Raw genomic sequence first — 26206 nt, forward strand, 5'->3', positions numbered from 1 at the left:
TTAACATACTATGGTACAAGAAATTTTATGTACCAGGAACACGTTGATAGTGCTATTTATACATCATAGAAGGCCAAGAGCTCTTTGTCACCCTCAATATCAGAAAGATTATCTTCTTCAATTTTTACATTGCTGATAATCTTCTGAGTCTCTTTCCTCATCACGGTAAATTTCATCATCTTCACTTCCATCCTTAATTGTTTTTAAAATTGTTTAAAAATTGTTTTTAAACAATTTCATAATCACTTCCTTCTTGACACCATTTCATGATCTTAGGACCTAGTCAGAAACCTGGACAATGGATACCTTCTTGATTCTGCCTGTAGGTGTTAAATTATTACCAGTTGACTGCATCTACGATGTCCACTCTTTCTTCATTAAAGCCTTAAATGGCTTGTTTGCCTACATATCAAGAAGTTGCAGTTGGTTAGTTATCCCAGGAGGTTTCATAGCAAGTTAGGTTTTCAAGTCTACAGTGATTGCTCTTGCACTTTAAGTAACTTGGGCTTTGAAGTGATTGAAAACAAGCAAAGCTGTTTTTTTAAGTAATCAGCCAGGCCTTCACGAGTAGAGTTTGTTAAACCAGGTTTTCATGCCTTCTTCATTCACTCATCTTTTTTCACCCACGTGGACAATGACTCCACTTGGAGTCTTTTCTTTCAGAAATGGTTTTCCTCTAAAGATGATCATGGTTGGAACCTTGCCCCATCTGCACAAAGGGCTGGAACAACAGTGAAATACATACGTTTTCTCATGTCCACTACTTTTTAACAGCCACGGTCTTTGTTCCTTTGACATCACAGTTCTGTTGGATGGCATATCAAATGCCAATGAAACCTCACACATATTGGTGATTGGCACAACTCAAAGTTTAAGTCCTTTGAAGATTGATAACATGAGAATAAAATTCCAAAACTTGATTCTCACGGGCTGCTAGAAATTTTGGGTCAAATTTTATTCATGTCCTCATGGTCAGACCTCTCTTCATAAAGTAAGAACACCATTTAGATGTCCCCCCAAAATCATCCATTTTTTTTTATGTTATCTTTTTATACTTTTCTTGTATTGTCTTAGTCAAAACAGAGATCTCAGTTTGACGCTGCTCCAGAGTCCAGTCTTGACCTCCTGCTTCACCTGAGCCACTCTGAAGTTTTTCCTCTCATTTCTGCCTTTTGTCTTGGCACATGAAGAAGCTTTTCTTCCTGTTGGCTCCACCATCTGATGCAGCTCTTTGTGGGAGGAGGTCCAGATTATCTCTCAGCAGCTTTGTTGCCATGCTTTTTAGCATATTTAATAACTGTCAACTTAAAGCTTGCAGTGTGCAAAAGCCATTTCAGTATTTTCCAAGAGATTTTTTGATAATTTTTGTAAAAATATCAGCTCGCTTGCTAGCTTCTGGCTGAAGTATATGAAGAAAAATACATTGTTCTTCATTGGTGGAAAATGCTTCTCTTGCGAGTTTGTCCTAATTTCAGCAAAACCCATTACCATCCTCCAGACTATTATTTTGCATTTAGATGCCGTTATTGTGTTCTAGATTTATACTTTTTAACACACAAGCACAAATAAAAGAATTAAAAACATATATATACAGAATTAGTACTACCCAGGTATAATGCATATACTTATTTTTCCCTCAAAAATTTGGGCGAAAAAGTGCACATTATACACAGAAAAATATGGTAAAAGAGACAAACTAGACAAGGTAAATAGAGGTCATTAAAGCAGGTACTAATGGCTGAACCCTAAATCAAAACAAGAGATAATGGGAGAAAGAGTATGAAAAGTTAGAGAAAAGGTCACTTGAGGATATTACAGGAATACACTTAATACCTTCATAGTTCCTATGTAGGATTTGAGAGGATGGAGGATTGGAAAACCTTGACTATGTGGAGAGTGAAAGGTAGCTATTTTAAGAAGCTAGAATGGCATGCCTACATATGAGTATTATGACACTATGGGAGTTGGAGTCATACTTAGTTTCCCAATCTTGAAATGGGTACATACTTTTAAAGTTTACTAGGAGGTTAAAGCTGTATCAGAATAAGACATTTAAGTATTATAAAATGGTCTTAAATAAATACCTATTTACTTTTATATTTCTGACTGGCTGTTGAATTTCTTTTTGGTGAAGTTGTATTCTCAATTAATATTTTTAAATAATCTGTAGGAGAATTTAGTAGAGAGCAAACACCACAAGCTTGCCCGGAGTTTAAGAAGTGGACCTTCTGACCATGATCTCAAACCCAATGCTGCCACCAGAGATCAATTAAATGTAAGATAATTTATGAACTATTAATATAAAAATAAATGCTTATTTTGGGATTTTGGGTATAGCTGATATATCGTTTCACTTCAAAATTCTGATGTACATTTTTTCCAGGATGATAAACCCTGCATAATGTCAACAATTTCACATCTCTGTAGTTCTATTATCATTTAGGGCTGCGGTTCTCAACCTGTGGGTCATGACCCCTTTTTAATAATGAAAATACATTGCAGCATTAGGAAGGTTGAGAACCTCTGATTTAGGGGCTTTTAGTCAATTTATTAGTTTTGAAGACAGATACAAATAGTATATATGGTAGAACCTTCATTGTTGACCACCTCCCTACATTGGCCACCTCATTAAGTTGGCCTAATTTTCATAGACTAGACATACACCAAAAGTACATTATTATTAGTACAGTAGGCCTAGTTCCTTATGTTGACCACTTCTGTTTGTTGACCAGTTTGTTATAGTCCGTGGGCTGGTCAACTTACAGAGGTTCTACTGCACTTTCCTTATATAGCATTCTCAGAATAAGATACAACCTGTTGGGGCCAGGTGTACTGGCTCATTCCTGTAATCATAGCACTCTGGGAGGCCAAGGCGGGTAGATTACCTGAGCTCACGGGTTTGAGACCAGTCTGAGCAACAGCAAGACCCTGTTTCTGAAAATAGGCAGGTGGTGCCTTGTAGTCCCAGCTACTTGAAAGGCTGAGGCAGGGGAATCACTTGAGCTTTGAGGTTGCTAGGAGCTATGACACCACGGCACTTGACCTGGGGTGACTAAATGAGACGTCTCAAAAAAAAAAAAAAAAAAAAAAAGCTTATAAAAGACATTGCTGGGCGGCTCTTGAGGCTCAAAGGAGTAGGGTACTGGCCCCATATGCTAGAGGTGGCCAGTTCAAACCCAGCCCTAGCTGGGGGGGAAAAAAAAAAAAAGACATTGCCTGCAAAAGGGCTTTGTATGTACACAGGCATTATGGTGTACATTGGCTTGACAAGAGAAGAGTTTACTATTTGTTTTTCCTTTTTTTTTGGTATGTGAGGATGTTGTATTTTAATTTGTTTTGTTTTGGTTTAATTAAATGAGTTCTGTTATTACATACTTTTATATGGAGTATGACTTTCTTATTTCTTTTCTCCTCACATTCTTCTTTTTTTAAGACAGAGCTTCAAGCTGTCACCCTGGGTAGAGTGCCGTGCCATCACAGCACACAGCAACCCAACTCCTGGGCCTGAGTGATTCTCTTGCCTCAGCCTCCTAAGTAGCTGGGACTACAGGCACCCACCATAATGCCCGGCCATTTGTTGGTTGTAGTTGTCATTGTTGTTTGGTTGGTCCGGGCTGGATTCGAACCCGCAAGCTCTGGTGTATGTGGCTGGTGAGCCCTCACTATGTGGTGTGAGGCGCTGAGCCCTCACATTCTAGTAATACACTTTTTAGATGGATAAGTGTAACAAATTTAACTCTTAATTGGCAGGATATACATTTTTTTTATATTAGAATTCTAATATAGAAATATTGAAATGAAAATTTGTAGGTGAAATGGAGATATATAGGAATTATATCGTTGATAAAATTAGTTCTTTTTCTTCTTTGTTGTAGATTATTGTGAGTTATCCACCAACCAAGCAACTTACGTATGAAGAACAAGATCTTGTTTGGAAGTTTAGATATTATCTTACTAATCAAGAAAAAGTGAGTGCCTTAGAAATTTTCATGTGTCCGATATATCTCCAGACTGTTACTAATGATCAGATGAGGGAACTGCCATGGATATATAGAGTCGTCACCTTAAAAAAAATTGCAGAGAAATATATGACATATTCAATTTTTTAAAAATTACAAAGGTAATACAGTGATACATGTACCTGTTCACTGTTGTGTACATGGTACGTGAATGGGTTTTGATATCAGACTTCCGTTTATTTTCCGGCATCACATCTTATACTTATGAGGTAGGATGAAGCAAATCATTTTTGAAACTTGGTTTTCTTATTTTTCTAATGGAGACAACTGTCCTTTATAGTAAGATAATATGGGTAAATAAGCTGGCAGAGTACACAGTGGCACCTAGTAGGCACATCCTGTCTTATTTATTCTTTTGTCTCATTCTTTTTAACTCTTTGAGCCTGGGTGACTAGGAAAATACTTACACCATTACAAGAACTACACTACATTATTCTAGAGGAGATGTGGCTGGTAGGAGAGTATGAAGAATACAATTTGAAATTTGAAAATCAAGTTGGTGGAGTGGCATGCAAGAGAGGGGCTAGGTCAGGGCTAAACATTTGCTCTCCATAGTGAAACTCTGAAGCAGATTATGTTTCTGGAGAGAGAATTACAATGAAGTAGTCAGTGTAAAATGTGAGCCGGCAGACTTGGTTTTGAGACTCAGAGTTGCCACTAAGAAGCTTTTTGACTGTAGCCAAATTACTGTATCTATGTAAACTTTAGTTTACTCATATTTAATATGACATGATCACAGGACCATGAACTTTATCTCTTTTAGTTCTTAAAATAGTCTGTAAAATCTAAGAAAAGAAATCCAAGGTTATAACTCTTAAGGTGTAATAATAACAGCCAGTGTTTATTAAACAACCGCTATATACCAGGAATCCTTTAAATCTTGTAATAGCTCTGTATTATTAGTACATATTATTTTCACTGTTCTACAACTGAGGAAAATTGAGTCTTAGAGATATTAAGGAACCCATATGGAATCACAGCACTTATAAATAAATGCGGCCTCTTAATTGATATGCTCATATTTATGAATTAGAATAAGGGGAACTCAGTAAAGATATAGAGAAAACATTTGCAACATCATGGACATGCCTTAGCAGGAATTCTGAAGAGCATTAGAGGTGGAACAGAGGAGCATTAGGAAAATTAATATCTGTCATGAAGATGTTATATAATTATGTAAGAATAAGTGAATGAATTAATGTTTGCAGTCGCGTGAGATGGTCTTTACTTTGTTTTAACTTGTTTTCTGAACCACTTGTATTTCTTTTAGTTTCTAAAGTAATGATAAAAACTGTTTACAGCTCCTCGTTAACTCTTCAGCTTTTCCTTTTTATCATTTATCGATGCCTTGGGTAATTTTTCAAGATGAATCATACTTATTCTTCTTTATATCTATAATAGGAATGAGAGAGGAATTTTAAATTTACCATAGCTTTGAATGTTATTCTCCTCATCACTGAACAAAAAGAAATACTCATTAGTAGAAACACAAGTTTGTGATTTTGTGTTTTATAAAATGCTCGAGTGATTATCATGATACTGTGTTAATGAAGAATAACCCTGGTCACAGATTTTGCATCTTGAATTCAGTACAGTGTCATCTAAAAATACACACTGAGATATTGAATTAAACTTGTTAGAATGTATAGATTCAAGAAGCATAGAATAGATTTATAGAGCAGAATTTCCTGAGATAGAAAGGCTTGCAAGAAAAATTGTTTGTTTAAACAAGTAGCCACTTCCCACTGAAATTCAATTACTTCTAGATACATGCAAAAGAAATAAAATGCTCAAGTGATATAAAGTATGTGACAAGTTTCATTTAACTAGCTGATTTCAAGTTTTCGAAAGGTGAGTAATGAAACTTCATTTTTCAGGACATATTAGAGGATTCTTATGACCACCAGAGTAGAGTGAACAATATGTTTTAATGTTCCATAGTCCCTTTTGATAAGGCTATTCAAAAAGCTTTATTGATAGGCTTTGAAGTGCCCAAAGGAATTATTCACATAGCCACATTTGTATCTTGGTAATAATTTAAAATGGGTTTTGTGGAAAACAAGGGTTCTTAAACCCATGACCCTTAATTTATTTACACAAAAAAGTTATTTCGGTCTCCGACCCTTAGAAATTGTAACTTACTTATTTGGCATTTAGGCCTTAGGGCTGAAATACTTTCCTAGGAAAAAGAAGGTAGTGCTCAGAAAACATATTGGAGGAATGTCTCTTACAAAGTTCTACTTTTTATTTTTTAATTAAATTCAGTCTTCCTGTAATACCTTTTGTATTTTAAATGACCTGTCTTAAGTATTTCAAATGAAAACTCTCTAGTCTGGACTTCATGTACCTAAAAAGTTCACAGTGATAATGTTGTCTAGGTGTCTGGGAGTGGTGGCTCACACCTGTAATTGTAGCATTCTTGGAGGTCAGGGTGGGAGGATGGCTTGAGTTCAGGAGTTCAAGACAAGCCTGAGTAAGAGCAAGACCCTGTCTCTACCAAAAATGGAAAAAATTAGCCAGGCGTGGTGGCATGCGCCTATGGTCACAGCTACTTGTAGGCTGAGGCAGGAGGATTGCTTGAGCCCAGGAGATGGGGTTGTAATGACCTGTGATGATGCCCCTACACTCCACCCAGGGCAGTAGAGTGAGACTCTGTTTCAGAAAAAGCAACAAACAAAAACCATTTAACTTTATGAAGCATTTAATTTGTGGTCCATGACAGATAGGCGGGGACTCATTTCTGTGGAACCTAAAATGTGAATATTGTAATGTTTCAAAACCAGCATTTCTTTTCATAAAAATGTTAGTTAAAAATAAATGATATTGATTCTGTACCTTTGATTATGATAAAGGGACAAAAATAATAGGAAGAGTCACATACAATGAAGATAATAGAGAGATACATTGCATGTTCCTATAAGGCTGCTCTGAGGCAGTGACATCAAGACAGTTATCAGATTTTTGTCTTCTGACAAGAAGTTGATGGTGAACCATAGCAAAAAGGAATTTAGTTCAGCAAGCGTTTGTCATCAACTCTTCACCTGACATATAGGCCATATATATGGGACTCTGGACTTTGAGGTATCATGTCACTGTATTCATAAAAATGAAAATTGTTTTAGAGTAAGACTCTTTACACAGAATAAAAATGGGGACGTATAGGATAGTAATTGATTAAGGGACACTGTCTTGGTAAACTTGCCTTAAAGTTTGAACAAAGTGGCATTTTTAATTTGATGATCATTTTTCATGGGGAAGAAAAGCATGAGTAAGGCAGTTTGTTAGGTTCTAAAGATAGAAAGTTTTATATAAATGATTATGAAATAAAAAACTGTGGCATCCAATTGCGACTAGCCTTGAATTCCATCCTCATGAGTTGGAGTTCACTGGAATAGGAAACACTAAAGTAGGAAAATGTGTCTTAACGTGATATTTTATTTATTTATTTATGTATGTATTTTATTATTAAATCATAGCTGTGTACATTAATGCGATCATGGGGCACCATACACTGCCTTCCATTTGACATATTTTCATCACATTGGTTAACATAGCCTTCCTGGCATTTTCTTATTGTGTTAAGAATATATATTCTACATTTACTAAGTTTCACATGTACCCTTGTAAGACGCACCGTAGGTGTAATCCCACTAATCACCCTCCCTCTGCCCATCTTCCCCCCTCCCTCCCCTGCCTCTCCCTCTTCCCCATATTCTTAGGTTATAAATGTGTTACAGCTTTCGTATGAAAGCCATAAATTAGTTTCACAGTAGGGCTGAGTACATTGGATACTTTTTCTTCCATTTTTTGAGATACTTTACTAAGAAGAATATGTTCCAACTACATCCATATAAACATGAAAGAGGTAAGTCTCCATGTTTCTTTAAGGCTGCATAGTATTCCATGGTGTACATATACCACAACTTACTAATCCATTCATGGATTGATGGGCACTTGGGCTTTTTCCATGACTTAGCAATTATGAATTGGGCTGCAGTAAACATTCTGTTACAAATATCTTTGTTATAATGTGATTTTTGGTCTTTTGGGTATACACCTAGTAGAGGAATTATAGGATTAAATGGCAGGTCTATTTTTAGATCTCTAAGTGTTCTTCAAACATCTTTCCAAAAGGAATGTATTAATTTGCATTCCCACCAGCAGTGTAGAAGTGTTCCCTTTTCTCCACATCCACGCCAACATCTCTGGTCTTGGGATTTTGTGATATTGGCTAATCTTACTGGAGTTAGGTGATATCTCAAAGTAGTTTTGATTTGCATTTCTCTGATGATTAAGGATGATGAGCATTTTTTTCATATGTCTGTAGGCCATGCACCTGTCTTCTTCAGAGAAGTTTCTCTTCAAGTCCCTTGCCCAGCCTGAGACGGGATCACTTCTTCTTTTCTTGCTTGTACGTTTGAGTTCTCTGTGGATTCTGGTTAATAAACCTTTGTCGGAGACATAACCTGCAAATATCTTCTCCCATTCTGAGGGCTGTGTGCTTGCTTTATTTACCGTGTTCTTGGCTGTGCAGAAGCTTTGGAGTTGATCAGGTCCCAGTAGTGTATTTTTGAAGCTGCTTGAATTGCCCTGGAGGTCCTCCTCATAAAGTACTCGCCCAGCCCGATTTCTTCAGGGGTTTTCCCTGCACTCTCCTCTAGTATTTTTATAGTGTCATGTCTTAAGTTTAAATCTTGAATCCAGTGAGAGTCTATCTTAGTTAATGGTGAAAGGTGTGGGTCCAGTTTCAATCTTCTACAGGTCGCCAGCCAGTTCACCCAGCACCATTTGTTAAATAGGGAATCTTTTCCTCACTGAATGTTTTTAATTGGCTTGTCAAAGATCAAATAACAGTAAGTAACTGGGTTCATCTTTTGGTTCTCTATTCTGTTCCAGATATCTACCTCTCTGTTTCTGTGCCAGTTACCATGCTGTTTTGATCACCTTCGATTTACAGTATAGTCTCGGGTCTGGTAACGTGATTCCTCCTGCTTTGTTTTTATTTCTGAGTAATGTCTTGGGTATTTGAGGGTTTTTCTGATTCCATATAAAACGAAGTATTATTTTTTCAAGATCTTTAAAGAATGACAGCGGAGCTTTAATAGGGATTGCATTAAAATTGTATATTGCTTTGGGTAATATGGACATTTTAACAATGTTGATTCTTCCCAGCCATGAGCATGGTATGTTTTTTCATTTGTTAACATTTTCAGCTGTATCTTTTCTTAGAGTTTCATAGTTCTCTTTATAGAGATCTTTTATGGCCTTTGTTAGATAAACTCCCAAATATTTCATTTTCCTTGGCACTACTGTGAATGGAATACAGTCCTTAACTGTTTTCTCACCTTGACTATTGTTGGTGTATATCAAGGCTACCGATTTATGTATGTTGATTTTGTAATCTGAGATGCTGCTGTATTGCTTGATCACTTCTAAGAGTTTTGTAGTAGAATCCCTGGTGCTTTCCAGGTATACAATCATACCGTCTGTGAAGAGCGAAAGTTTGATCTCTTCTGACCCTATATGGATACCATTGATCACCTTTTCTTCCCTAATTGTGATGGCTAAAACTTCCATTACAATGTTAAAGAACAGTGGAGACAATGGGCAGCCTTGCCTGGTTTCTGATCTGAGTGGAAATGATTTCAATTTAACTCCATTCAATACGATATTGGCTGTGGGTTTGCTGTAGATGGCCTCTATCAGTTTAAGAAAAGTCCCTTCTATACCAATTTTCTTAAGTGTTCTGATCATGAGGGGATGCTGGATATTATCAAAAGCCTTTTCAGCATCAATTGAGAGAATCATATGGTCTTTGTTTTTTAATTTGTTTATGTGCTGAATTATATTTATAGATTTACATATATTGAACCAGCCTTGAGATCCTGGGATAAAACCGACTTGTTTCTGATGTATAATTTGTTTGATGTGTTGCTGGATTCTGTTTGTTAGGATCTTGTTGAATATTTTTGCATCTATATTCATTAGTGATATTGGTCCATAATTTTCTTTTCTTGTTGGGTCTTTTCCTGGTTTGGGGATCAGGGTGATGTTTGCTTTATAGAAGGTGTTTGGTAGTCTTCCTTCTTTTTCTATATTTTGGAAAAGGTTGAGTAATATAGGCACTAGTTCTTCTTTAAAGGTTTGGTAGAATTCTGACTTGAAGCCATCTGGTCCCGGGCTTTTCTTTTTAGGGAGATTTTGTATGGTTGATGCTATTTCCGAACTTGATATAGGCCTGTTCAACATTTCCAGTTGATTCTGGTTAAGTCCTGGAAGGTGACATGCTTCAAATATTGGTCAGTTTCATTCAGATTTTCGTATTTCTGAGAGTAAAGTTTCTTGTAATATTCATTAATGATTTTTTGATTTTCTGAGGACTCTGTTGTTTTTTCTTCTATGTTGTTTCTGATTGATGAGATTATAGATTTTACTCTTTTTATCCTGGTTAGGTTAGCCAAAGGTTTATCTATTTTATTAACCTTTTCAAAAATCCGACTTTTTGAATTATTGATCTGTATAATTCTTCTGTTTTCAATTTCATTTAATTCTGCTCTAATTTTGGTTATTTCTTCTATTCTTCTACTGGGTTTAGGGTTGGAATGTTCTTCCTTTTCCATTTGGTTGAGATGTCCCATTCAGTTGTTAACTTCCTCTCTTTCCGTTCTCTTGAGGAAGGCTTGCAGTGCTATAAATGTCCCTCTTAGGGACATACTGCCTTTGCGGTATCCCAGAGGTTCTGATAATTCCTGTCTTTATTGTCGTTTTGTTCCAAAAATTTGGCAATTTCCTTCTTAATCTCATCTCTGACCCAGCTATCATTCAGCATAAGGTTATTTAACTTCCATGTTTTTGTATGAGTACACAGATTCCTGTTGTTATTCAGTTCAAGTTTTATTCCATGGTGGTCTGAGAAGATGCAAGGAATAATTTCTATTCCTTTAAATTTACTGAGGTTAGACTTGTGACATAAGATGTGATTGATTTTGGAGTATGTTCTATGGGCTGATGCGAAGTATGTGTATTCAGTTTTGTTGGGATGAAATGTTCTGTAGATGATGCTAAATCCAAATGTTGGATGGTTAGGTTTAAATCCAACAGTTCTTTGCTCAGCTTATTAGAGGATCTATCCAACACTGGCAGAGGAGTGTGGAAATCTCTGAGATTTAGGGAGCTGGAGGAAATCAAGTTGCTCATGTCTGTTAGAGTTTCTCTTTTAAACTGAGGTGCATTCTGGTTGGGTGCATAGATAGTAATAATTGAAATCTCATCCTATTGAGCATTACCCTTAACAAATATAGAGTGACCATTCTTATCCTTCCTTACTTTTGTTGGTCTAAAACCTATTGTGTCTGCAAATAGAATTGCAACACCTGCTTTTTTCTGATTACCATTTGCCTGAAATATGGTTGACCATCTTTTCACCCTGAGTCTGTATTTATCTTTTAAGGTAAGATGTGATTCTTGTATGCGGCAAATGTATTGCCTGAGTTTTTGTATCCGGTCAGCCAACCTGTTCCTCTTTAGAGGACAGTTTTAGCCATTCACATTAATGGAGAATATAGATAAGTCTGGTAAAATTTTGGGGATCGAGTTTTTCAAAAGTCCAGTGAACATTTTTAATCCTTTCGCCACTGTGGAAGTTGGAGTTTGATCAAAAGTTTCTGAGTGAGTTTACTTTTGTGGGAGAGGATTGTGCTGGTCATTATGGAGGATAGGTCTGAGAATATCCTGAAGAGCTGGTTTGGTTATGGCAGATTTCTTCAACGTGTGTAGGTCATTAAAGTATATAATTTTTCCATCATAAATGAAACTCAGTTTAGCTGGATAAAAGATCCGTGGTTGAAAGTTATTTTGTTTTAGGAGATTAAAAGTCGATGACCACCCTCTTCTGGCTTGAAAAGTTTCAGCAGAGAGATCTGCAGTCATTCTAATATTCTTCCCTTTGTATGTAATGCATTTCTTTCGTCTGGCTGCTTTCAGAATTTTCTCCTTCAACTTTAGTGAAGTTAGTTATGATGTGCCTGGGGGTTGTCTTATCCTGGTTGAGTTGTGTTAGGGTTCTGAAACTGTCTACTATCTGAATTTCAGAATTTCTTGGTGTGTCTGGTAAATTCTCTGTCATCATTTCGTGGAGAAGGGCCTCTGTGCCTTCTGAAGCCACTTCATAGCTTTCAAGGGATTCCAGTGAGGTGGATATTACCCTTCTTTAAATTATCCCAGAGCTTTCTGAGGGAATGATACGTTTTTGCTCTCCATTTCTCTTCCTCTTTGAGAGTTTGGGAGCGTTCAAAAGCTTTGTCTTCCATGTCAGATATCCTTTCTTCTGCTTGCTCCAGTCTGTTACTGAGCGAACTCTATTGTATTTTTCAGGTGTTTGAGGACTGCAAATTCTTGCTTCAATGTGTCATAATCTTTGGTGATTTTGTCTTTAAATTTGTTGAATTCTTAAGACAACTTTTGAATTTTTCCTCGAATTTCTATTTCCAAATTTTCTACCATTCTATTAATCTTGTTTGTAATCCAAATTCCGAATTCGATTTCTGACATTTTGGCTATCTGTTTATGAATTGGATCTTCAGTTACATCTGCCATATCTTTTTTTTTTTGTGGGGGGGGGGTTGTTGATCTACTCTGGTCATTAATGTTACCAGAGTTTTTCCGCTGATTGTTCCCCATGATTATTTTACACCATTTGACTTTTTCCCTGGAGCTTTGCTGAGGACCTGTACAGTGCTATGGCCTGAGAAACTGGGGACTTCTTTGATATGGTGGGGCTAAGTGGCTCTGTCTTGTTTTCAGCTGGTCTCTGTTTGACCCTAGTGAAACAGTTACTCTGGGTTGAAGTCTCAACTGTGGACAAATATGAGCAATTAAGTAAACCCCCCACAGGCAACAATTGGAAAAGGAAAATCAAACCTTCTGACAACCACACACCCAGGGCACCACTTGGATCGTCCTCTGGTGATCGGTTCAGTTCAAGAGGTCCAAATCATTTGTCTCAGTCAGCACTTGTCTCAGGTAGAAGAGTTTAAAAGGTCTCTGGCACCTAGATCGCAGGGGTCTGTTGACAACTCAAATATGACTTGCTCCGGTGCTCCATGAGGCAGGAGGACCCACCCAGGAAATAGATACGTGTAGGAAGGTCAATGCCTCCTTCCTCACCTCTGTCACATCCAGTCATTGATAACCCCACAGGGCTGTGACCCAGTTGCCTCCAATGAGCAGATACTCCAGGGGTTTCCACTTGCCTGAATCACAATGAAATCTATGTCTCCTCAGCCAGACTTCTCTCTGCGCCTATGTGGCAAGGGGCGGTGAGGCCTGACAACCTCCGGCGCTTGATGGAGGCTGGGGGCTGTTCACTCAGTTCTAGCCCTGCCCCTGATTGATGTTACTGACCGAACAGAACAACTTTGCGGAATTTGTTTCTGTCTCGGCTAAATTCCCCTGCAGAAGAGAAGCTGTTTTGAGTTCATAGAACCTGCACCTCAGGCCCTGTCTTTGCTGCTGCAGGTTTGTATTCGCAGCATGGTTCGCTATTGGTTCTAGTCTCCTAACTTCCTTTGTCTAGGCTGATGATCCCTTGGGGGTCAGGTGCATCTTAGGCTCCGTAAAGTGGTCCTCTGGGTCAGCCCCACCCTATGAGTGAGCCAGCACTGCACGTGCGTTTTCTAGTCCCCACGCTCCACCCAGGCTGGTACTGCCTCAGGCAAACCGTTACTCAGGGGCCCTGCGCTTTCGTCCCAGATCTGTTCCACTGGTGGTTGCCAATTGAGAAGATGCCCGGCCTCCTCTTGTTGCCCAGAGAGACAGGGGTGTGACTCCAGAATATCCAGTGGTTCGCCCTATTGCCAAAAACGGCTGCAGGCACCACTACTCCGATGTGGTTCCGTCTCAGCCGGCCATCCTCTCCTCACTTCCGTGCCACAGACTCAGCATTGACCAGCTGCAGTCCATGCCCTGTCCACACCCCTCAAGAAATCACCCGAGAATCTGGACTCCTGGGAGGCAGGCCTCCAGACCTCAGAGTGAGAGTTGAGGGGAGTGCTGGGAGCTCAGAATTGTAGGTAGAGAATATACAATTGTACACAGTTTTGTGCCTGGCAGGAGAGCGCCCTGGCACCCTAGTAGGGGAAGTAGGTCCAGTTTTTAGAGGGTCTCTCCTGTGGAGTATAATGTCAGAACTTTTGAAGTCTGCTCGTTTGTTTATGGGGTACTTTGTGCTGTACTCATGGGGGAGGGGACTCCCATCCGCGTGGTGATGGATTTTGTACCTTTTGTTTGTATCCTTGGAGTTGCAGCTTGCCTAAGCAGGATTGATATGCGTTCTTCAACTTTCCCTCTTGGCGCAGCTCTAATCAGCCTGCTTGCTTGCTAAAGTTCTGTCCTTTAACTCTCCTTCTGGACGGGAGCCTTCAGCTCTTACTGGGTTATTATCCGTGTTATTATCCGTCATCTCTCACAAACTGGCAGGTCTGAGCTCAGAGAGGCACACAGAGAAACTCCAGATGGCAAAGAATCCCAACTCTTGTAACCCGGTTAAAAGATCCCCTGAAAACAAGTGAGGTGAGATCCTACTTCATTCCCCACAATCCAAGAAGCAAGGAGTGACCTTCCAGGAGTCTCCATGGTGCTGTTAAGATCCATCGGAGTTCTTAGCAAATCAGCGTTGGCAGGCCCTCCAGCCTGGGAGGACCCAGCTCCCCTCGATGCTGGGACGCTGAACCCAAATGCAGCTCACTGAGGATCAAGTGTGACCGACTCCACCAGCCTGTGCCCCGACCAGAAAGTCATATTTTAAAGAAGACAAGGTGGAGTAGATTGATGCAGAGCTTGGAATGAAGAAAGAGACATAATTGGGAGGCTCATGGACTGACTTGGAGAATGGTGTCAGAGGGCAAGGGAATGAAAGGGAACAGTAGGAAGTGGGTTGTACAACTGTATAGGCGGGTTAATGTTTCCCGGGGAAGAGCCCTGAACCTGACGTAAGGAAATATGACAGGTGGAAGAGTACTGTGAAGAGATGTTTTTATTTTTTAGTACTTCAAGCTGGAAGTATTAGAAAAGCAACAAAATAGAAACGTCTAATAATTGACTTGGTAGAAGTTAAAATTAAAAATGATAAATATAGTATTTTCCGTTGTAAAGTGATCATGACTGTGATTCTACAAATAAGTAACAGGAGATTTTAAGATCAGAAAGGAGATTGACAATATTTATTACTGTAATGTAAAACATAGTATTAAGTGTAATAAGGTTAACATTTGACCATAGATTCAACATTATCAGAAATAGAATAACAATGGTAACTGATAAAATAATTAACTTTTACTGAGTATTTATTATATGCAAGGTACTGTTCTAAGCATTTTACATGTAGTAACTTAATCTTTACCACAATCCTATGATATAGGTCCCTGAAAAGTTAAATTATGTGTTGTAAGTGACTCAGCTATTTGATGGAGCCAGCAATTGGAATTTGAACCCAAACACTGTGGCTCTAATGCCTGTACTCTCCAGTTACCTGTGGAAACTCTAGAGATAAAATTGCATTTGAACCTTCTACTTTTACGTTATGAGGATCAGTAAAGCACTTATAAAAGACCTGGGGTTAATTGTCACCATTATCATTACTGTCTTCAGGTTTTTATACTTGGTTTTCATTCTTTTTCTCCTTGTTCCCTTCTTTATTCTATCTCCTCCTTGGTTACATTTGTGACGTTTAACATTATAAAGTTGTGAAATTCCTTACACAGTGCCTTATGTTCTTTGGGAGCAGTGTGCTCTATAAATCTTACTAATAAGCCTATAAATCTGACTCCTTACAAAGATCCAGCAACAATAGAGTGATGCCGTTGGGGTCTAATCCTGGAGAGACACCTCCCCAACTCTGAGGATGGCCAGAGGCAAAGGTGAAAAACAATCATGAGGCAAAATCAACAGAAAAACCCTGGCAATATGAAAAATCAGAGTAGATCAGCTCCCCCAAGGATCAATGCAGCAGACACAGCACAAGATCCCATCCACTAACAAATAGCTGAGATGTCACAAATCGAATTCAGAATCTGGATAGAATTCCAAGCAGTAACCCAAAAGATATCTCAAGAATTCAACGAATTCAAAGACCAAATGACCAAAGATTTTGACACATTGAGACAAGAAGTTGCAGCCCTCAAAGATCTGAGAAACACAGTAGAATCCCTTAGTAACAGAATGGAGCAAGCAGAAGAAAGGATTTCTGACATTGAAGACAAAGCTTTCGAATGCTCACAAACTCTCAAAGAGGAAGAGAAATGGAGGGCAAAAACAGATCACTCTCTCAGAGAGCTCTGGGATAATTCAAAGAAAATCAATATTCGTCTTACAGGGATCCCCGAAAGCGACGAAGTGGCTTCACAAGGCACAGTCTCTTCTCCATGAGATTATGAAGGAGAACTTTCCAGACATGCCAAGAGATTCTGAAATTCAGATTGCAGACAGTTTCAGAACTCCAGCACAACCCAACCCAAATAAACACATCATAATCAATTTCACTAAAGTTAATATGAAGGAGAAAATTCTGAAAGCAGCCAGACGAAAGAAAACCATCACCTACAGGGGCAAGAACATTAGAATAACTGCAGCTCTCTCTTCTGAAACCTTTCAAGCTAGAAGAAGATGGTCATCGACTTTTAATCTCCTAAAACAAAATAACTTTCAACCGGGGATCCTGTACCCAGCTAAACTGAGTTTCATTTATGACGGAGAAATTAAATACTTCAATGACATTCACATGTTGAAGAAATTTGCCACAAGTAAACCAGCTCTCCAGGATATTCTCAGACCTATCCTCCATAAAGACCAGCATAATCCTCCACCACAAAAGTAAACCCACCCAGAAAGTTTTGATCAAATTCCAACTTCCACAGTCTCAAAAGGATTAAAAATGTCCACCAGCCTCTTGAAAGGCTTATCAATATTATCAATTAATGTGAATGGTTTAAATTGTCCTCTAAAGAGGCACAGGTTGGCTGGGTGGATACAAAAACTCAAGCCAGATATCTGCTGCATACAAGAATCGCATCTTACATTAAAAGACAAATATAGACTCAAGGTGAAGGGATGGTCATCTATACTCTAGGCAAACGGAAAGCAGAAAAAAGCAGGCGTTGCAATCCTATTCGCAGACGCAATAGGCTTTAAACCAACTGAAATAAGGAAGGATAAGGATGGACACTTCATATTTGTTAAAGGTAATACTCAACTTGATAAGATTTCAATTATTAATATTCATGCACCCAACCAGAACGCACCTCCGTTTATAAGAGAAACTCTAACATACATGAGCAACTCAATTTCCTCCACTTCCATAGTAGGTGGAGATTTTAACACCCCTTTAGCAGTGCTGGATACATCCTCCAAAAAGAAGCTAAGCAAAGAAAGTTTAGACTTAACCATACAACATCTGGACTTAACAGACAGACATGTACAGAGCATTTCATCCCAACAAATCTCAATACACATTTTTCTCATCAGCCCCTGGAACATACTCCAAAATTGACCACATCCTAGGCCCCAAATCAAACCTCAGCAAATTAAAAAAAAAAAAAAAATAGAAATTATTCCTTGCATCTTTTCAGACCATCATGGAATTAAAGTTGAACTCAATAACAACAGGAACCTGCATATCCATATAAAAACATGGAAGCTAAACAACCTTTTGCTGAAGGATAGATGGGTGATAGACGAGATTAAGAAGGAAATCACAAAACAACAATGAAGACACGAGTTACCAGAACCTCTGGGATACTTCAAAGGCAGTCCTAAGAGGGAAATTTATAGCACTGCAAACCTTCCTCAAGAAAACAGAAAGAGAGGAAGTTATTAACTTAATGGGACATCTGAAGCAACTGGAGAAAGAAGAACACTCTGACCCCAAACCCAGCAGAAGAAAAGAAACAACCAAAATCAGAGCAGAATTACTTGAAATTGAAAACAAAAGAGTTATACAACAGATCAGTAAATCCAAAAGTTGGTTTTTTGAAAAGATCAATAAAATAGATACACCTTTGGCAAAAAAAAAAGCCTATAAATCTGAGAATCTAGGGGTTAGATTGTTTCAGTTATTGAATTAAGTACATTGGCATGTTGTAAGATTTGCCTATAATAAGTACACATCACACATCTCTATTAAGACTGCTGATGTACTGTGAAATGGAAAAGCTTTCACTTTAGTTATTTAAGAAGTATTGCTTGTTTCTATATTTGAGCTAGAAATACATTTTGGAAGTACAAAATAAATTCATGGAACAATTTATTAGGGCAATCTGTTTTCTGTATGGAGAGAGGAAGCATTAAACTGAATGGTGTGTGAGAGGTGTAGAGAAAATGGACAGCTAGCTATCCTTGGGGAATGCAGACTCCAGTTGTAGAGATAAAAATGCCCACAAAAGCATTTGGCAATTGGGGGCCAGTTCACTGTCCCTCAGACCATTGGAGGGCCGGACTCTAGTATTTTCTTTTTTTTTAATTGTTGGGGACAGAGTATAGTATTAAAAATAAAACAAAACTATGAACAAATTACTATGCACACTGCACGCATCTTATTTGGAAGTAAAAAAACAAAACGGGAACAAATAGAATCATACCACCTTACGTGGCCTGCGGGCCGCAGTTTGAGGACCCCTGAAAATGATAGTAGCAAGATTGAGACAACTTCAAAATGAAGGGCTACCTGAAAGTTGTTGAAACCTTTCTGGAAAATTTGAGTTTTTGACAAGCTGGCTTTAAAGAAGTTATAGCTGTTTAGGTTGAGATGATAAGAAAGGCTTGTCAACACAACTTGGAGTCATAGATAGCATAGGCTGAGCTGAAGCATTAAAAAGTAGTGGGAGTTCCGTGAAATTGTGGTGAGAGGTGTCAATGGGATGTTTTCAGAAAGCAGCCAATGCTATCTATTTATTTTTCAACCAGGGTGACTGACATCTATCTGAAACCACATTATTATGGTATGGCTGTCATCTTCAAGTATTAGAAAGCTGTCCTTGTGTGGGGGACAAAATTTACCCTCATTCTCTCCAATGAGAGGTTACATGAAGATGTTTTTCTTTTGGTTCTTTATAGTTAAAATAAAAACAAAATGGTTTTGGTGTCCATAAATATAATGGCCACTCTAGAAATTAGTTCCAGGAATTGCTTAAGTAAATATTGGGCTTCTTTTTGGCAGTACTGTTGTAGAGTAAATTTCTGCTGACAATGGAAAATTTGTGCTAACATCACTCCCAACTTGAGCTTCTAAGAGTTCGTGTGAAATGTTTAGAAGGGAAATTATTATTGAGGTTCTTTGAAGGATGTGTCAAACTCTAGATGGGTTATATAATGAGAATCAGACTGAGGGGAAGTACAGGAGATATTGTTAGGAATAATTGACAGGGACAGGGAGTAGATTTAGGATATTATTGTTGGTGAAGTAATGGCTGCAAGGCTCATGAGTTCAGCTAATTAGGGAATGGCAGTGCCTCACTGGCAAAGAAGTACTATGGTGAGAGAAGCAGCTGGTGGAGAGTTGATGGGCCTGGGTTCTGGGTCTAGCTCACTCTCTTTATGAGGCAACGAGCAAGCCATTTAACTTTCCTGAGGTTTTACATGTGTATAAGATTTAAGCCTTTGACTAGATCATAGTGCTGTTTTTCTTATTTTAGTGAACCGTAGTTCATTTTGTGTCACAGTAACCCTAAGTTGTGTTTTGTTGTCCAAATGGACATTGTTTTTGAGAACTTGATTAATATTACTAATAAAAAATTTTACTTGGGGAGGGAAGGATGTAAAGTTTTAAAGTTATTCTGTTCAAGAGATAATTCACAGATAAATTCCTAGAGGAATGGAAAGAAGAAGAAAACATCTTGGGTTCAACCAAGAAAGTGTTTTCATTTAGGAGATCGGTAGTAGGGGTTGCTCTGCTCTTTATGGAAAATAAGTTTGTACCTTTCTTTTTTTTATTTTATTTATTTATTTTGTTTGGGATGGGGTCTCATTATGTTTCCCTTGGTAGAGTGCTGTGGTGTCACAGCTTGCAGCAACCTTGAACTCTTGGGTTTAAGTGATTTTCTTGCCTCAGCCTCCCAAGTAGTTTGGACTACAGTTGCCTGCCACCATGCCTGGCTATATTTTGTTGCAGTTGTCATTGTTGTTTAGCTGGCCCGGGCCGGGTTTGAACCTGCCATCCTCAGTGTATGTGGCTGGTGAAATAACCACCATGCTATAGGTGCTGAGCCATGCATGTACCTTTCTTAAAAGAGCATTTATTATTTATGAAACAAGTGATACACTCCATGGTAATTTGCTTAACTGACAGTCTTGTACCCTGTCTAAAGAAGGGAAAGAAAAATGCTGCCAACAGCTAACTGAATCATAGACTATTTGCTGCTGCTTTTTTTTTTGAGACAGTCTCACTTTGCCCTCAGTAGAGAGTTCCGGCATCACAGCTGACAGCAACCTCTCGCTCTTGGGCTTCGGCGATTCTCTTGCCTCAGCCTCCCAAGTAGCTGGGATTACAGGTGCCCACCATAACATCCGGCTATTTTTTTTATTGTTGTTGCAGTTTGGCCGGGGCCGGGTTTGAATTTGTTACCCTCCGTATATGGGGCCGATGCCCTACTCACTGAGCCACATGCGCCGCCCTGTTGCTGCTTTTTGTACTTAATTATTTTTATGAATGTGTTTTGAGTTTTTGATTGCCTTTCTGTTCTAATTTGTTTGAGTACTCATGGGAAAATATCTAGGAAAATCAGTAATCATATTTTGGGAGGTGATAGAGACTGAGACTAGTGGTGGAAATCTCTACCCTTGTTGGCTTGTGAGACTCATCTCTAATGGTTGTGGTGTTTTGTGTAACACTAATTTTTTTGTTTTTTGGGTTTTTGTTTTTTTTTTTTTTTTGAGATAGTCTCACTTTGTCTCCCTGGGTAGACTGCTGTGGCAGCTCACAGCAACTTCAAACTCCTGGGCTCGAGCAATACTCTTGCTTCAGACTCCCAAGTAGCTGGGACTACAGATATGTGCCATCACACCCAGTTAGTTTTTCTATTTTTAGTAGAGATGGAGTCTCACTCTTGCTCAGGCTGGTCTCAAACTCCTCAGCCAAAGCAATCCTCCCACTTCCTCCTCCCAGAGTGCTGGGATTACGGACATGGAGCCACTGCGCCTGGCCTGTCACATAGCTGATGTTGTAAAATGAAGGTTGTTACCAAGGCATCTTAGAGTTCATGAGACATGTCTCAACTATTTTCATGTTTGAGGCCTCTGGCATTTTAAAATAATAAAAAGTCAAATATTTTAAAATTTATAGCACTCTGCAAGTGGTATATAGCAGGGAAAATGTAAAGTTACGGGCAACGTACCTTTTTTTCTGTCATACAGCACTTCTCTAGGATCATATGTTTAACTTCGTGTCATGTTGACATAAGTAGTCTATCATTGACTCTGTCTTTGCCATCAATGGAACTCTCCCTATTCATCCTTGACTTTCTCTATCCTAGGGAATAGATTCTTATTTCTAATTTTAGAATTTTTTTGTGATTTTAGGCTTTAACAAAATTCTTGAAATGTGTTAATTGGGATCTACCTCAGGAGGCCAAACAGGCCTTAGAACTTCTGGGAAAATGGAAGCCAATGGATGTAGAGGACTCCTTGGAGCTGTTGTCCTCTCATTATACCAATCCAACAGTGAGGCGCTATGCTGTTGCCCGGTTGCGACAGGCCGATGATGAGGTACGTTATTATTCATTACTCCTGTTCAACTGGGTTAATTTTAAACTAGAGCCTAATTATAGAATCTGCGTATGTATGAGAGAAAGAGGGAGCACATATGTGTGTGCTCACACACCCAAGAGAGGTTTTTAGAAGGGAAGAGGATATCCTAGGTATGTTTTCAGAAGGAAAATTAAAATATTCCTCCAAGGACTCCTCTGTGAAATGAAAATTTACTTTCTTATCTGTTACATGATAGGACAGTCTCTCCCAGGACATTTACCTGGCAGCAGAGCTTGTATTGCTCTGTGTGGAAAAATGAATTCTAATGAAAAATGGTTTAATGCAGCACCAGCTAGGGAATAATTCAGATCCCCTCTATCAGTCAGTATACAACAAGACACATTTAATTGTAGCCTTGAAAAGCCCTTGGGGCCTTTAAAGCATAGAGATGTATGGTCATCTTACTTTCCTTGAAATTCTCCCTTTAAACTTTCAGCTGCTGACAATTACGTGTATATGTTGATTTTCTGAAGGTGTTTTAAATCCTCAGGAAAGCAGATTTCACACTTTATGCTAACTATTTTCATATAGTCATGTGTCGCTTAATGATGGGGATGTGTTCTGAGAAATGCATCCTTGGCCGATTTTTGGTTGTTGTGTAAACATCATTGAGTCTGCAATGGATATTCTAAAGGATACAAATGAACAGCCAGATGGAGAGATAGATAGAGTGAGGTCCTGAGGCAGGAGCTTCTGTCCTGTGGAGTTTAGAGTGCACTACATTTTTCTGTAGAAAAAGAAAAATACTACCTGTATTCTGGATTTTATGGACACCTGTTATAAGGAAAAAAGTATTTTTCCTTCTATCCTTCTAGGTTCTCTGGCAGGGGGCTTTAACAAAGGATAGATCTTCAAGAAAAAAGCATACACATTTATTTAACCTAGGTTTTACATAAACAGGAACGTTTGCAAAGAAAGGAAGGTCTAAAGAAATGGTTAAGTGTGAGCATTTTTATTGTAGGTATGATGAAGATTGGGAAGTCATGGAAAATGTGAAAGGACAAAAGCATGTGAGCTAAGAGTAGTATACAGGGAGAAACAGCCTGTTCCTTCCGGTTTTTCTCCATGTCTCTGTCTTCGGGGATAAGTATGCCTCTAGCATAGGAAGGGTCTTATGACTTGCTTTCCTGGTGGTCATGGAGTCATTCCCGGACCTGCTATTTTTCAGAGACCTTCAGCTTAAAATATTTAAATGTGAAGATGTTCTATTTTGGGGTAGCGTGTCTTGAACACCGCTACTATATATCTGCCTCATTATTTTTAAATAGCAGCATATTTTACTGAGTGTATTTTTTAATTTGCTCAAACAGTGAGTTTCCTTTGCTAGGCAGTATTTCTAATCTTTTTGCTATAATTATTATTTTTTTTAGAGCAATTTGATAATATTTATTAAGTGTTTTAGAACATTCCTATGGACTTAAAGCTATAACTACTTTAATGAACAGACTTATGTATGTGTATACTAAGTGTATATATATCTGTATGTTCTTTTTTCCATATTATTATTATTATATATATTTTTTGAGACAGAGCCTCAAGCTGTTGCCCTGGGTAGAGTGCTGTGGCATCACAGCTCATAGCAACCTCTGACTCCTGGGCTCAAGTGATTCTCCTGCCTTCGCCTCCCAAGTAGCTGGGATTACAGGCGCCTGCCACAATGCCCGGCTATTTTTTTGGTTGCAGCCATCATTGTTGTTTGGCTGGCCCTGGCTGGATTCAAACCCACCAGCTCAGATGTATGTGGCTGGCACCTTAGCCGCTTGAGCCACAGGCGCTGAGCCTTTTTTCCATATTCTTAAGTAAGTTGCTGGCATTAGAATTTTGGGACCAAAAGAGGTATGCTTTTTACGTTTCGTGATAATCCCCTATAAGTCTACTATTTTTGTTTTTGTATCACCCTTAAAAAGATTATAATGGCTTTATAATAATTTAAATATATGGTTAGACAAATCTCCCTTTTTTATAATTATTTATATAATCTTTGTACATTTATTCTTTATTCTGAATTTTAGAATAATGTCATTTGCTTAAAACTGCATCAGAATCTGAAATGGAATTACCTTAAGTTTATATATTAGAAAAATATTTACACCTTTATGATATTACACCTTCCTTCCTGACAACATACGATTTTTGTATTCATTCATGCCTCAATTTTCTAAAAATTTTACTTATTTAAAAAAATTACGTTTGGGCGGCGCCTGTGGCTCAGTGAGTAGGGCGCCGGCCCCATATGCCGAGGGTGGCGGGTTCAAACCCAGCCCCGGCCAAACTGCAACAAAAAAAAAAATAGCCGGGCGTTGTGGCGGGCGCCTGTAGTCCCAGCTGCTCGGGAGGCTGAGGCAAGAGAATCATGTAAGCCCAAGAGTTAGAGGTTGCTGTGAGCCGTGTGACGCCACGGCACTCTACCTGAGGGCGGTACAGTGAGACTCTGTCTCTACAAAAAAAATAAATAAATAAATAAATAAATAAATAAATTACGTTTATTCCCTAATAATGTTATGATGGAACTACCCTGTGGCATTTATCTTTTGTTTACCTTTGTTAGTTAAAAGGAAAACTGAGTCTTTGTTACATATATAATATTTGCTTTATCTAATCACTTTATTGATATTTCATATTCTAATCACTGTTAAGTGGGTTTTATGTTTTCCTAGGTACAGCATTATGCTATCTCACAAATGTCAGTATATGTTTTCTTTAAATTTACATTATTTTCTTTCATTATTATTATTATGCCAGTGACAGTGTTCATCTTTCCTTGTTGCTCATTTTTATGGTAATCCTTTCAGTATTTCACTCTGTAATATGTGTTTCTTACTGGTTTCAGTTAAATGCTCTTGTTTATGTCTAGAAAGTCTCTCTCTTTCCTTTTTTTCCTCTCACCCTTCTTGCTCTCTCACTTCCTCTCTTTCTAAGTCCAGAATGGCTTCTATATGTTGCTACAGACTCTTCTGGCACCTGTTTATATCATATAGTCTCTCATCTTTAGTTTGTTAATGTACTGAAAGTATGCTGATAGATTTCCTAATGTTCTACCAGCCACGTACTTATAAATCTTAATCTAATACCTGTCTTTGGTTTACTGATATTTTATTTAAAATTTTTAAAGTCATATTTTTACCGCTGGGCAGTTCAAAAGGAGAGAGTTTCTGCATTGCAATTTAATGAGGAAATGTTTTCTGAGGTAGACATTGAAGGAAGTGTAGAATATTTACAGTGGAGTTTATATTCCAAGTGGAGAGAGCAATATGAGTGAACACAAAGAGGTTGAAAAGTGTGGGAAGGAGTATGATATATATGTAGGTGGGAAGGCAAAAGCAGAACCCATGTCTCTAACTGAAAATGCCTATAGTTACATTTAATTCAGTAAGAAATGGGAAGTCAGTGAGTGATTTTGACATAGCACTTTGCATTTGCACTCTGAATCGTTCAAAGTGACTTGTTCTTGACAAAAATGGTGATCACCATCTAGTTAAAATTTCATAGCTCTTGGCAAATTTTTTATGGAATTGCCTAAGATAGAAACTTGAAGGTGTTTTTTTGTTTTGTTTTGTTTTACTCAAATGCTTATGTCCTTCACGCTTGGAGGAATTTTATATTTTTCAAGATGTGATTGTATAATGAGAAAACAGATTTTGTATTTACTGTTGAAGTTAATTCATTTCCATACAAATGAAGGAAAGTATAGTTTGAATATAGACTACCAAATGACCAACAAATCAGATGGCGGTAAGTACCTTAGAAAGATGAAAATTTTCTGAATTTCCCTTCCTGAGGACTTCAATAAAAATGCAGACCTTTTTACTTTATATGGTTAAGTTTTTTTCTGTAACTGGGAAACACACAGGCTAATAGATTCAGTATCATTGGGAATGAAGTTTAGCAATAAAACTGAATTACTTACACCTTCAAAGAAGTATACTTGTCATTAAACATATTGATCAATTTTTTGTTATGTTACATACTTTTGTATAAAGAAAACACATATAATTATGCCTCTGGTTATTGGATGCCATAAATCTTAAATATGATAATAGAAAATCAGATGTTTATTGTTCCAATTAATAAATGGGTGTTATAAAGGTGCTTTAATAGTCGCTTGTATTCCCTGACATATTTGAATAAAAAATAATAAGCCACTTAACCTTTCACTGAATTACTATTCATGGTAAATTCATGTAAATTACTTTGTCAGTGTTTCCCTAATGATAAGATTGTTTACTATGTTGGTGTAAGATATAAATTCTGAAACAAAAAGAAATATGCCACATGCTTCAGAGATATTGCAGGTTCCGTCCAGGCTACCACACTAGAGCAAATGTCACAATAAAGCAAGTAACATGAATTTACTGGTTTCCCAATGAACATAAAAATTATATTTACATTATACT

General features: G+C 38.0%; 1 protein-coding gene across 2 annotated transcripts in view; it reads left to right on the forward strand.

The window, feature by feature from the left end:
• The window catches only part of LOC128571597 (phosphatidylinositol 3-kinase catalytic subunit type 3), a 198844-nt gene that overhangs the window by 62487 nt on the left and 110151 nt on the right, over positions 1-26206 (forward strand). For both annotated transcript variants that reach the window (XM_053571130.1, XM_053571129.1), the window contains 3 exons: positions 2171-2275; positions 3876-3968; positions 21585-21770. In XM_053571130.1, the coding sequence (XP_053427105.1) occupies positions 2171-2275; positions 3876-3968; positions 21585-21770 (384 nt within the window). The remainder of the gene's footprint in view (positions 1-2170; positions 2276-3875; positions 3969-21584; positions 21771-26206) is intronic.

Source organism: Nycticebus coucang, chromosome 19, assembly GCF_027406575.1.
Source record: "Nycticebus coucang isolate mNycCou1 chromosome 19, mNycCou1.pri, whole genome shotgun sequence".
Classification (NCBI taxonomy): Eukaryota; Metazoa; Chordata; class Mammalia; order Primates; family Lorisidae; genus Nycticebus; species Nycticebus coucang.